The sequence below is a fragment of the Asterias rubens genome, chromosome 6 (genome assembly GCF_902459465.1).
Source record: "Asterias rubens chromosome 6, eAstRub1.3, whole genome shotgun sequence".
Taxonomy (NCBI): domain Eukaryota; kingdom Metazoa; phylum Echinodermata; class Asteroidea; order Forcipulatida; family Asteriidae; genus Asterias; species Asterias rubens.
In genome coordinates, this window is record NC_047067.1 from 4,490,742 (window position 1) to 4,505,486 (window position 14,745).

The 14,745-nt window shown below is 38.6% G+C and overlaps 1 protein-coding gene across 1 annotated transcript; it reads left to right on the top strand.

Annotated features, from left to right (window-relative positions):
* The first annotated feature begins 3,292 nt into the window (after nucleotides 1–3,292).
* Nucleotides 3,293–14,356, top strand: LOC117291512. The gene is made up of 8 exons (XM_033773260.1): nucleotides 3,293–3,936; nucleotides 4,606–4,714; nucleotides 5,217–5,976; nucleotides 6,854–7,075; nucleotides 8,894–8,935; nucleotides 9,603–9,837; nucleotides 10,971–11,047; nucleotides 12,680–14,356. The coding sequence occupies exons 1-8, from the start codon at nucleotides 3,454–3,456 to the stop codon at nucleotides 13,617–13,619; spliced, it is 2,868 nt and encodes a 955-aa protein (XP_033629151.1). The 5' UTR covers nucleotides 3,293–3,453; the 3' UTR covers nucleotides 13,620–14,356.
* The last annotated feature ends 389 nt before the right edge of the window (nucleotides 14,357–14,745 follow it).

Consider the following 14,745-nt stretch of genomic DNA (forward strand, 5'->3'; position numbering starts at 1 on the left):
ACATACGGGATCAGATACTTTCTAATTTGGATTTGAAACTTTGCATGGTGGAAATATGATATAGTAAGGTTAGCAGTATGCTGCATTCCGATCGAACTTTGAGTTGGACATGTAGGAAGCTATGGTTGTTTTCATAACCACCCCAACTCATTTTGAGGTTATTATTACATGGGGTTCCCGCAAACCTTCCTATACTTTCTAATGTTGGGGTTTAATCTACTATAGGGTTTGTGTTAACACAACTATTTACACACACACTATTTAAAGGCACTGTACCTTTGGTAATTATCAAAGACCAGTCTTCTCACTTGGTGTATCCCAACATATGCATAAATGAACAAACCTGTGAGAGTTTGGTCTCAACTGGTCATTGAAACTACAAGAGAATAATAAAAGAGAAAAACACCATTGTTGCACAATGGTGTGCATTCAGACGCCTAAAAAGGCTCGATGTGTTTTATCAGATTCAAATGTTTTAGTGAGAATTTACGTCTTTTTCAAAAACTATGTTACTTCAGAGGGAGCTGTTTCTCAATGTTTTATACTATCAACAGGTCTCCTTTGCTCATTACCAAGTAGGTTTTTTATGCAAATAATTATTTTAAGTAACTACCATTAGTGTCCAGTGCCTTTAAATTTAAAGTACATTACTAGTAATGCTGGCCATACTGTTGCTTTTGATAAAAATACCCCTCTTTGGGGTAGAACATAAAAAAAAAGTATATTCCGCTATTTTGTTTCCCAGATAATTTTACATCTATTTTTGTATTTTGGCTGCAAATTTACAAATACTGAAAAGGCTTTACATGGATAAATCTTTCTTTTTGATCCAGAACATTGCAGATACGATCAGTATCAGACTATTTTGCAGAAGTCTCTTTTTATAGTCACATTTTTATACTATATATTTTTGACACATCATGAGCTTCCTAAGAGCTATGCAGTTTACATTTAAATTTGGGTTTCCCTAAGGGAAATGAATACAGAAAGAACAAGATGTGCCTTAAGTCAGTGGGCCATCTTGGAGAGAATTATAACTTAAAAGAAAAATATGATGAAGAATGAGAATTAAAGTTGAAATTACTTTTATTTAATTTGTATAATTTTAAGAATAGAAAAAAAATGAAAAATGAAAAATGTGTTTCTTTTTTTCTATTTCAATACTTTTTTAATTTTAAATATTTTCAATGTTTGAAATTAAGTAGCTGTATATTTTGGAGAAAATTAAGTTATATTTTTGACGGTCACAGAATGTGTATATATAACTTACATATAGATTTCCATGCTTTACTCGGAAATGGATTGCCAACTGATTATTTATATTTAAGTATTTTTTGACTTTGCAGCTCAACTTTGCAGCTTAGAATTTGTAAAGGTATTTTGTCGTAATTTTTATAAAGACATTTGAAACTTTTGGTAATTGTCAAAGACTAGTCTTCACATTTGGTATATCTCAACATATGCCTAAAATAACAAACCTGTGAAAATTTGAGCTCAATCGGTCATCGAAGTTGCGAGATATCAATGTAAGGAAAATAACACCCTTGTCGCACCATGGTCACATGAAGTTGTGTGCTTTCAGATGCTTGATTTCGAGACCTCAAATTCTAAATCTGAGGTCTCGAAATCAAATTTGTGGAAAATTGCTTCTTTCTCGAAAACTGCATTACTTCAGTGGTTTCTCTCAATGTTTTAAAATATCAACCTCTACATATTACTCGTTATCACGAAAGGTTTTATGCTAATAATTCTTTTGAGTAATTACCAATAGTGTCCACTGCCTTTAAGCAAAGAATTGGTTGCTTTTTTAAATTATTCCTATCAGAAACCATTGAAGTGAGAGAAAAAAAATACATTTCAAAGTATGGTGTTTTCACAAGATGAGATGAGATGGTAATCTTCATCCAGATTCTCATTCCAGCAAAACAACTTGTTTAAAGGCACTAGACACCTTTGGTAATTGTCAAAGACCGTTATCTCATTTGGGGTATCCCAACATATGCACAAAAATAAACTCTGAAAATGTTGACTCAATTGGTCAAGGAAGTTGCAAGAGAACAATGAAAATACCCCAAACGTGTGTGTATTAATCTGCCTAATAAAAGGCTTCAGCTGGAGTATTTTATTATTTGAGTGAGAGACCTCTTTCTCAAAAACTATATTATTTCAGAGGGAGCCGGTTCTGGCAATGTTTTATACCATCCACAGCTCCCCATTGCTCGTTATCAAGTAAGCTTTTATGCTAATAGTTAGTAGCTATCAATAGTGTCCAGTGCCTTTAAAGATATTATTGTCGCTTACCCAGTCAGTTTCATTATTTAGTACATGCTTAGTTAACTAATCATGTTTCAAATTTGAAATCAAGTTTCTCACACAGTATTTATAATGCACATCTGAAATGACAATTGATTATTTCTTTATAAGCTCCGAAGAGTAAAATTGTGCAAAATTTTTGTTCCCCCAGAATACCGATTAAATTCTGTGATCAACAGTTGGCCAAAAGAACTATTGCTTTCTCTTTTGTTTCTCATTAAGTTATTGTATTTATTGGCTGCAAATGGCACACTGTTAATGCACTAGTAATTGTGTATGGATGTCTGCTGGTCTGTCGAGAGTATGCCCCCACCATGATGAAAAAATAGAACTCTGCTTTGGCTGTTCTTAGTTCTTCGGGTGAAAAGCTCCAAACAATTAGACTCTACCCCCCCCCCCCCTCTGAATCCATAAAGACGCCTAATCCACACACTTTTTAGTTCTCCTGACGATGATTATTAGATACGTTGGCATGGCAAAATCAAAAGACCTAGAACTTAGTGTAACAGGACATTACTCTAAGAATTCATTGCTAGACCTTTTTGATGTATTTTTTATTGCTTGCTCTAAATCATGTCTTTAAAAAGTTTTTTTTTAAATTAAATGTAGAAAAGTTGCAACTCAAAATGCGGTGCTATAGTCTTTATGCAAATGAGGCAGTTGCCACACTGCTGCTGCCACACACAGCACTGCGAACCGACCGTGCCATGCACTTGTTGTTGCTCGCCGCTCTAGGATGGGGGCGCTCTATGATTTGGCCGGTGTGTGGATCGTCGGCGGGAAGATAGGAAGACCACCGCGGGAAGCCCCACACGATCATGACGATCGAATCGACGATAATCGCGACGTACGTGGACGTGCGACATACGTACTTACGTATACACTACACAGTACACGTATGAAACATGCACAAACAGTACACGGGGACGATACGGATGAACACGGACGTCGATAGCGATCAAGTCAAGCCATGGTCAAGCACACAATACTCGGTCGGTTTTCTACTCATTGAGTCTTGACCAGCGTGAGAATAACTGCTTTATATTTTAGAATTGTTTATAATTTAAAAGATGAAGTCAATGTTATGTGGTGAAGTAGAAAGGGCCCAGTCAGTATGAACATATGAAGTCCAGTATGACCATGAATAGGAAGAAGAAAGGAGCGTCTTGTGCAGTTGGCGGGTGTTCAAAAAATGTCGCAAAAAACCCCGAGGTACATTTTCTGAAGTTTCCTGAGGACCCTTTTACGCGTCGAGGATGGCTCAACTTTGTGAACGAAACAAGAACAGACTTTAAATTGATACTGGCGTCGAGGATATGCAGTGCACATTTTGAGGCCAACTGCGAAGTAGAATCTGTGAGACTCAAACGCCAATTTGGCTTGACAAAACAGTTTCGTCTGAAGCCTGGTTCAGTACCAACATTAAAGGAACCGTCCTCGAACTGTGCAAAGCCAGCAACGGCCACCGACACTGTCCCTGGCGGCAGTGCTAGCTACCGTCATGACCGTAGCTACTGGGAGCCTCCGGCTGGCGGCAGGAGCAATAAGAGCAACGAAGACCCGAACTTGCCATTCAAGCGTCGGCGATCAGGGGGAGCGTTTCAGAAAAGAGAACATGCCAGGGTTAGTGAATTCATGGACTTCAACAATTGGTCCGATTTGTTTTGCATTGAACCAATTTCGTGATAAAAAAAACAAGGTAGCAATTTTGGTTCGCATTCCTTGCATTGCACAATTTTCGTGATAAAAAAAACATGGCGAGTAAATCTGACAAATTGTTATTGTTTAAATTACAATTACATTGCTTCGGGGATAAGAAAATTATTTAACACAATTGAAATTAAATTGCATTGACTTAATTTTGGGATAACTTTCCGTATGGCGCCACCACATTTTCACTCATTTTTACAAAAAGGGATATCTCATTGAGGTAAATTAGATACTATATTATTTTATATCGAATGAAAAAGTGGTGGCGCCATACGGAAACTTTTCCTAATTTTGCACCATTTCTGTGATTATCGTATGATGATGATAGAAAAGAGCAAACTTTTGTCTATCTACTATTTTATAAATGTAGGCTATTTCCACGAAATGTCTCGGATAACTTTCCGTATGGCGCCACCACTTTTTCACTCATTTTTACAAAAAGGGATATATCAATCAGGTAAATTAGATACTATATTATTTTATTTCGAATGAAAAAGTGGTGGCGCCATACGGAAACTTTTCCAATGTCTCTACTAATAAAGTACTATGTTTGATTAAATTTACTTTTGATTAAATATTTAGGTACTTCTCGAAGCTTTTCAAGCATATGATGCCAAGTATTGTGGAGGTTCGGGGTCAGGAGCAGTGTCCGTGCATGATGAACAGAAATCAACAACAGGTAAAGATAAAGGTATGATGAATACTAATTTTATTGACATGAATGATTATAATACAAATAAAACATGGTTTTAGGATGACTAGTCGATATTACCGGGTAGCTCTCAGAGGTATTGGGAGTCGACAAACTAGTTCGTCATTTCAATACCGAGGCGAGAGAGATAACTGTGAAAGACAAAAACACCCTTATCACACGTGTTGTGTGCTTTCAGATGCTTGATTTCGAGACCTTAAATTCTAAACTTGAGGTCTCGGAATCAAATCCATAGAAAATTACCCCATTCTCAAAAACTATGTCACTTCAGAGGGAGCCGCTTCTCACAATGTTTTATACTACATGTAGCAACCTCTTCCCATTACTTGTTACCAAATGAGGTTTTATGCTGATAATTATTTTGAGTAATTACCAATAGTGTCCACTGCCTTTAACCGTGAAAACACCAACCAGTGAACTCTCTTGCAATTGCATCAGCTTGTTATTCCGTCCTCTCATCAGCATTTTCTTTTAAATACAGATGGTGGCAAGGTGCGAGATGGTAAGCTACCAACCAAGACTGCAAGCTCTTCTAAAACGGCTCCAGATGGTGGCAAAGTGCGAGATGACGAACTAACAACCAAGACTACGAGCTCTTCTCAAACGACTTCAGTTGGTGGCAACGTGCGAGATGATAAACTACCAACTAAGACTGCAAGCTCTTCTCAAACGGCTCCAGATGATAGCAAAGTGCGAGATGAGAATCAACAAACCAAAACTGCAGACTCTTCTGGAACGACTTCAGATGGTTGCAAGGTGCGAAATATTGACCTACCAGCTATGATTGCAGACTATGCTACTGTGATTATTATTTTTAAGGATGGCAAAGTGCGACATAGGAATGGATCAAATGAGATTGCAGTCTCTTCTGCGATGCCAAAAGATGATAGCAACATACCAGATGATAATGCACTTTCTGAGATTTCAGACACTTCTGCGGTGACTACAGAGGATGGCATGGTGCGAGATGAAAATGTATCGACCAAGATTAACGACTCATCTCCGCTGACTACAGAGGATTGCATTGAAGTGCAGGAGCAGATCAATAACGGAGTTGAAGATGGTGTACATCTATATGAAGGGCTACAGAGTTTCATTCCAAATGAGTTTAGCAGATGGGAGAACCTTCGAGATCAAATGCTCCCTCATTCCGATCTTCTTAAATACACTAGGAGGGTCGTTGAGGATGAGTTTACTTCATGGAGTGACGATGAGGCATTTACCAGTTATCTATTGGACTGGTAAGAAAGAGGTTATTTGCATTATTATTCGAGTAAAAGTGGATTAAAAAAGTAGATTGTCTGAAAGACTCTTTGATAAACGTCCCTCTGGCATATGGCCTTATTTCTGGTCAGCAGAATGTGGGTTTGAGTCCCAGCCGTGAAACCTCTGTCCTTGAGTAAGACTTGTAACCATGATGCTTCCTCTCAGAAAGCACGTTATTCGTGAAGCTGTTGGTCCCATGTGTTGTTTAACACTCGTAAAAGAACCCAGTGCTTTTATCGGCGTTCAGACAACTTGTCCGTCGGACAACTCGGCCGTTTGGACAACACAACGGTTGAGACAGCTTGACCGTTTGGACAACTTTACGGTGGTTTTTTAACTGTCAAGCAACTTGCTTATAGGACCGAGACGAGTCAATGGATGGCCATGATGATGGCCTCAGTACAGGGCGCGCACAGGGCTGGGGAGGGGGGGGGGGGGAGGTAAGGGTTAGGATTTACAGGAACTTTGTGTAAATATGTCAGTAACAGAGGTCGACCGTTCAACCTTCGACTTGTCTTGGCCATTCGCTGAGTTGTCTCAAAGTCAAGTTGTCTGAACCGTTGAGTTGTTCGAACGGTCGAGCTGTCTCAACTGTCAAGTTGTCCGAATGGTCAAGTTGTTTGACGGACGAGTTGTCTGACATCTCTTTTATCGCAAAGAGAAGGAGTTCGCCTTGGTGTTGTTGGTTTGATTGGCTGCGTATTTGCACCCCAGCACGTTGGAAACGATAACGTGGTGCTATGCAGAAGAATACTGAATGTTTAAGCGCCTTGAGCGTCACTGAGTGAGGGATGTTGACACTTTATGAGAAGCCATTATTATTATTAGTAATAAAACTATTTGTTTCATCAGCTTAGAGTTGGATCTGGCCCACGGAAGCGAGATAAACCAAGAAGGAGATGAAGACGAAGAAGTACATACAGAGCTTCATAGGATATTCCCTCATGAAGCCGGACGATGGGAGACACTAAGAGACAGAATGAAGAAACTCCCATACTTTGATCGATATGTCAATTATCCAGACAGGCCTAAATGGAGAACAGACGAACTGTTCACATCTTGTTTACTGGATCGGTAAGGACCTTCAATAATCTTGAGATACAGTGAGTCCTAAGAAAAGAAAAATATCAGATTCCCCCCCCCCCCCCCGAAACTTAAATCGTGAACGCTTGGAATTTATGATGCATAGTTTGTTGGTACAAAGTGTGCTACAAAATGAAAGGTGTCTACTGTCTGCCAATTGAATAAATCACTCGAGGCTTTCACTCATAGATATCAGCGAGCATTTTATGTGCTGAATTACCCAAACCAGATACTCTATTCAAAGTTGTTTCTCCATTCATAATCTTTGGTGCTTAATTATTCTGAATGGCTGTGTTTGCAGTTCAGCCAAGTTTCTGATGTGAGTTATTTGTTGCGAATTTGTGACGACAAAATTTGTATTGCATTCGCAGGAAGTATGAACCTGGCTTTAGTCGACTTACTGTCACACTTTATGTAAAAGGACTCCAAAAAGGGTTTTGACTTAAACTTGTGGTTGATAAAACAACCATTCATAAATACCTCAGACAGTTTCGCTATTCCCATTGGTGGAGAGCGCGTCACGTGGGTGTGTTTAAACCTTTGTTTATGACCGGTAAAAAGTGTTGGGCGTGACACGAGATCTTGCACCTGTTCTTATAAGACAGTTTCTTCATTCCTATTGGTCGAGAGCAACGGCTGAAACAGTTGTGCTTTCATGCGATACGCGCGAAGTGCACAGCATTCCCTTATAAGGAGTTGTTAACCCGAGGGCGGCGGAGGGCTTTACCATTTCATAGCTGGAGGGGTTTTGTGTTGAAAGAAATCATTTAACAACTATAATTATTGCATTTATGTAAATTTTTGACCAAAAAGTGATGATGTTTTTATGGTATTTATGAATGGGAATCAAAGTGTGTTGAATCAGTTTGCAACTAGTGGTTTAAACCCGCCGAGGCCTGGTGCTTTATAATTTACCTCGACTTTGTCTCGGTAAAGAACCAGGCCTCGTTGGTATTAAACCACTAGTTGACAACCTCTTTACCACACATTGATTCCCTTAATTTATGATAAGAGACGAGATGCACCATGAGTAGAGCTGCTACAAAGATTGTGGTTTTTCCTGTTATGCTAAGAATTTAATATCCCAACTTATCTGTTATTTAACAGCAATTGGTATTAACCTTAAAGAGAAGGTACACGTTTGGTAATTACTCAAAACAAATATTAACTTAAAAACTGACTTGGTAATGAGCATTGGAGAGCTGTTGAAAGTATAAAACATTGTTGGAAATGACTCTCTGAAGTAACGTAGTTTTTGAGAAAGAGGTAATTTCTCACTAAAATAGTAAAAGACCTCTAGCTAGAAGTCTTATTCTTATCTGAAAGCACACAAATTCATCCAACAAGGGTGTTTTTTCTCGCAACTTTGATGACCGATTGAGCCCACATTTTCACAGGCTTGTTATTTTATGGTTATGATGGGATAAACCAAGTGAGAAGACTGGTCTTTGACAATTACCAACATAACAAACCTGTGAAAATTTGAGCTCAATTGGTCGTCGAAGTTGCGAGATATGAATGAAATAAAAAACACCCTTGTCACACGAAGTTGTATGCTTTCAGATACTTGATTTCGAGACCTCAAATTCTAAACTTGAGGTCTCAAAATCAAATTTGTGGAAAATTACTTCTTTCTCCAAAACTACGACACTTCAGAGGGAGCTGTTTCTCACAATGTTTTATACTATCAACCTCTCCCCATTACTCGTCGTAACCAAGTGAGGTTTTATGCTGATAATTATTTTGAGTAATTACCAATAGTGTCCACTGCTTTTAATTGGTATTTCTGATTTCTTTCATTATTTTCAGCTTAGAGGAGCAACTGGAAAACCTACAGCAAGCTAAGAAGAGGTAAATATTCATTGTTGTTTGGTAGTTTCCATCAAAAACTTCCATTCCCTGGAATTTGGGGCCACAGAAAATGCAATAGTTGGGGGTTTGGGGCAGTCGACGTACTTTTTTCCAACACAAAACACAGTGTCCACAGATAATACAGGGTTTGAAGACGATAGTAGAAAGCTTACCCTTAAAATGTTACTTGATGAGGTGCTTTAGTTTTTGAGAAATAAGTACACCAATGTTTTTCTCTAAATTTTAGCATGTAAAAACATATTAACCAGTTATGTTACATGGTAAGGTATACAATCATAACCGGTTAGTTGGTTTTTACTTGCTAAAATAATTTTCGTCTCACTGAGATGAAAATTATTTTGTGACTTTTTTTACTCATTTCTCAAAAGCTACAGAACCCCAGTAAGTAGTATTTGAAGGGAAGCTTTCTCCTTCCATTTTCAAACCCTGTAAGTTTAATGTAAATCTGTGGACATTTTGAAAAAGTACCAGAAACCTTTAAGGAGGTCATAAAAAAAGCTTCATCCTTGACTGTGATGCTAATTCAGACAGTGAAACTCTCAGGGGCAAACATTTTTTAGCTGTGCATCCAGTGAGCTGTAAGATTGAAAGTAAATCAAGCTTCTTCCCCCAGTGTTAACAAACCCTGTACTGTGGTCATTGACAGGGAGGAGTGGTCTGAACAATATCACCAAGAAGAAGAAGAAGAAGAAGAAGAAGAAGATGTAATAGTAATAGAAGATGAAGAAGAAGAAGAAGATGTAGTAATACTAGAAGAAGAAGAATCAGAAGAAGAAGAAGAGGAGGAGGAGGATGAAGAAGAACCCTACGATGATCCCAACGATTCAGATTATGTGCCAGAGTATATCGAGCGACGCCCTCGCAGAAGACGTGGACTAACTGTGAGTAGAGAATCTTCCATGTTTTAGCCTCTGATGTGACTGTGCCAATCACTGTTTGAAACCTAGAGTAATGTTTCTGGTTTACTTGCCATTATGGCAGTACACCCATCCCAAAATGTGGTGTCGTGGCCAAGCGAATAACTGCTCCGAACTCAAGCTTTGGTGTTTCTGTTCAGCAGAGTGTGGGTTCAAGTCCCAGTCGTGACACTTGGGTCCCTGAGCAATGCACTACAAAAAGCAGTTATAGTTAAAATTTTACTTCTCTCCATCCAGGGATAAATGGGCACCCGTACAAGACATGGTTACTAATTTGAAATAATGCAAACATTTTTTTAAAACAGAACATATGAAGGGCCCTAGCCTTGGCGACCTTACACTTTTGTATTGTACTACAGTGACGTCCTGGGTATCAGGGTTCATTTCTGGGGTGGAAATTTTCAAAGCTTCATAACTCAAATCTTACCTCCAAGAAACAACCAATTGCAACAGATTCACATTCCATGGCTGCATGTATTTTTCTGCAGTGGTTTTGGTTGTCATATATTCTTCACAAATCCGTCATTTTCATGAAATAATGCAGCTTCCAACGTTAAGAAATTTCCATTTTTGTTCAGATTCTCACAGTCTGCCGTGTGTATGCAAGACGCACGAGGCGCAAATCTTGCTTTGCATAGCATGTTAACGCTGTGCATTCAAGATACGGTGACCAAGAATTCATGCATCTTGCATCTTGCGTCTTGCACGCGAATGTATACCCGTAGGCATAGCATGGGCGACAAGACAACACTGTAAGAAAACGATCAAAACCGGAATTTTATGACATTGGGAGCTGCATTATTTCACAAAAATAATGGATTTGTGGAGAATATATGACGACCAAAACCCACCGCAGAAAAATGTATGCCGCCATGGAATGTGAATCTGTTGAAATTAGTGGCTTGTTGCAGGTAAGTGAGTTATGAAGCTTTGAAAATTTCCCCCCCAAAAACCGCCCTCATAGTTAGTACTCTGTAGCGGTGTACAGAGAAAGAGTCCTACATAGGGCTAGAAGGGCGCCATCCTTTAACTTTGTCCTATGGGCACACACTACAATCTCCAACAATGTTTGATCGTATTTTTATTAATTAATGCAGCTTCTCCCCAAAAAAACAAATGAATCATCGTCAGACAGCTGGGACAGTGATGAAATGGAAGAAGACACTGACAAGATGTGAGTATCTTGAGAGTTGTTTTGGGCATAGATCTATAGATTAAAGGCACTGAACACATTCAGTAATTTTCAAAGACCAGCATTCTCCTGAAGATGAGTATACTGTTTGAAACATTGAGACAATACCATCTCTATTCAGACCCATCAATTCCTTATTAGATTATTAATACGTATAGCTGTACTCATAGGTTGACTATTATTTATAGTTTATTCTTACCAGTCTTTTCACTTGGTGTATCCCAACTAAGCTTGGGCGATATCACGATATTATCGAATATATCGCGATATCGATTAAATATCGCGATGTATTTGCTAGCTGAGACATCTTGCACCCCATAGGTTTGGAGTTAAATTAGAAGAATAGGTCATTAGAACACCTCTCTTATGCTATGACTGTCTCTTCTACAACTTTCACTTGGAGTTTGAATACTGATGATGTCAAATTTAATTAATCGCGATTATATAGAATATCGCGATATATTGTCGGTGATATATCGTGAATAAAATAAATTGATATCGCCCAAGCCATTAAAATAACAAATCTGTGAAATATTTTACTCAATTGGTCATCAAAGTTTAAAGAGAAAACTGAATGAAAAAAAACCCCTTGATGCACAAATTTGTGCGCTTTCATATGCCTAAATGAAGACTTCAGGGCAAAAGTCTTTTATTATTTGAGTGACAATTTAATTACAGGGTATCTCTTTCTCAAAAACTATGATTGAGGTTCTCAAAATGTTTTATACCTTGAATAACTCTCCATTGCTCGTTACCAAGAGTTTTTATGCTAACGATAATTTTGAGTAATTACTACTAGTGTTCAGTGCCTTCAAACTGTTTTTATGACCATGTTAATAAGTTTAGATGCCTCATTTTGTTGGCCAATATATGGTAAATAATTGACAAGTTTTCAAAGACAAACTATTTTACTTTGAAATTAAACATGAAAGCTGCACACAACCAGTTCCCGAGTTAGTCAGGCTATGACTTGTTATGGCATGGCATACGGGTGGACTTTATTCCCATACTGCAAAAATACACACATTGCACAGTTTCTTTGAGATATGGTTCAGTATAACCAGGTAATCAAACATTCATAAATACCTCAGACAGTTTTGCTTATCCTATTGGTGGAGAGTGCGTCACGTTGGGGTGTTTAAACGGTTGATAATGACCATCTGCAGTCCTAACCAGCTGGAGCTGTTTATAACCTGTTGTTTTTCGGATACGTTTGAGCGGGTAAGCTCACAACCTGTTCCTAGGGGTGATCGATCTCACCATGCCATTTTGGCCCATGAATACAAGGATGCATGCTACTAAGTGCACGAATGCATGACTGAAATTTTCTCAGTCATAAAAATGCAACTCATATACAGAGCTAAAGGATGCCGGAAAAGGGATAAGTTTGACAGAGTTTCTTACTCTATTATGCCTTTTAACCAAAATATATGAATTCGGAATGATCTTAAACTGCCGTTCAAATTTATACTTGATTGCAAACTTTGTCGTCACTAAGATTGTTAATAATGATGTTTGTGTGCGTGCGCCAATCCTGGTGTTATATATAAAGTTAACTTTCAAAAGCCACTTTCATTTAAATCAAACATTTTGTCTTCTACCGTCTACCACCAGGCCAAAGCAAAAAGTGCATCAGTGTAACATTTGCAAGGAGCATTTGCCAACAAAGGTCCACGTTATTGAGCATTATTCGACGCAACATAAAGAGGTGCATAACAACAAAACCCCATCTAAGAAGACCACGTCACTACCGCCTACAATGAAAGCGGAAGATTTCTCAACGGTGCTGTGGTTTTGTAAACAATGTGAAAGTTACGTGGCAGATTTGAAGCAGCATAGACGAGAGAACCATCAAGTCTGTCAAGTTTGTGGATTTGTCAGTGCCTCGCATACACTTCTACTGCAACATATGGAGCAACACACCAAAACTGAGGAGGAACGCAGAAACCTACTGTGTGATTATTGTGGAAAGCGCTACGTCACTCGGAATGCATTCAAAATGCACCTCAAGGTGCATCGCGGAGAGAAACTAAGGAAACATAAATGCGACATTTGCAACAAAGTGTTTATTATGAGACAGGCTCTAAAGCAGCATAAGCTAATTCACAGCAATGAACAAAATTTTGAGTGCAATGTTTGCGGTCGTCGGTTCACCCAGAAGTACAACATGTTTAAGCACACCCGTATCCATACTGGGATTAAACCCTACTCATGTGACCTTTGTGACGAGTCTTTCAACCATAACATCAGTCTCAAGAATCATAAGAAGAAAAAACATGGCATCGATTGGTGGAGTAAAAACAGTTTAGCAGTGACAACTCTACCAAAGTCACCTCGTCGAAAGTCTGCAAAAAAAGAATCTCTACCAAAGTTGTCTCAACAAAAGTCTGCCAAAAAGGACCCTCTACCAAAGTCAACTCGTCGAAAGTCTGCCAAAAAAGACCATCTACCGAAGTCACCTCATCGAAAGTCTGCAAAGAAAGGACCTCTTCCAAAGTCACCCCTGCGATTGTCTGCAAGAAAAAGAAAACAACTTAAAGGAATTGATCCCTAAATGCTTATAGGAACTTAAAGGAACCTAAAAGAACTTACTTTGTAACTTAAAGGAACTTAAAGTCAAAGAAGAAGCCATTTGAAGAATAATTAAAACTTGTTTTGCGGGAACTAGTGCCCGAGCGGGCACTAGTCTTTGCAAATAGTGCCAGGTTACAGCGCCCTCTCTGTTCTTATATTTCACATAAAACACTTTTGACTGGCACAATTCGGTAACTAGTGTACGTCTATTCCCCTCGGGCCTGTGAGTGACCAGAAGAGGGGTCTATTTCTCCTGGTCACTCAAAGTCCCTCGGGTGAATAGACGTACACTAGTTACCAAATTATGCCAGTCAACATGTGTATACTGGTGATGACTGAAGCATGTTGAAACGTTGCTTTAACTCACTCTGGGGCATTGATGTGCACCATCACAAAATACTTGAAGAGCGGACTCAAAGAATTTGTAAGAATTAGACCTTCACTTTTGTTTACTCATTATAAGTCATTTATTAAAACAAATTGTTTAAATGATGCAAGTTTGATTTGTTCAAGAAAATGCAACTCAAATAAATGCGGGGCTTTGGTGTTATTCAAGGCTTGACTCCCTGAGTACATGTATACATCACAAGTAGAACACTTGCTTACGACATTACAGCACACACAACACTCAGTCGGTTTTCTACTCTACGAGTCTCGAAACTATTAAAGGCAGTGGACACTATTGGTAATTACTCAAAATAACTATTGGCATAAAACCTTTCTTGGTGACGAGTATTGGGGAGAGGTTGGTGGTATAAAACATTGTTAGAAACAGCTCCCTCTGAAGTGCCATAGTTTTCGAGAAAGAAGTGATTTGCCACGAATTTGATTTCGAGACCTCAGATTTAGAACTTGAGGTCTTGAAATCAACCATCTAAACGCACACAACTTCGTGTGACAAGGGTGTTTTTTTCTTTCATTATTATCTCGCAAGTTCGATGACCGATTGAGCTCAAATTTTCTCAGGTTTCTTATTTTGTGCATAGTTGAGATACACCAACTGTGCAGGCTAGTCTTTGACAATTACCAATAGTGTCCACTGCCTTTAAGTACAAAAAATGTAATGTGTGGTGACATATAGTGGCAATTTTTTTATATATATAAAA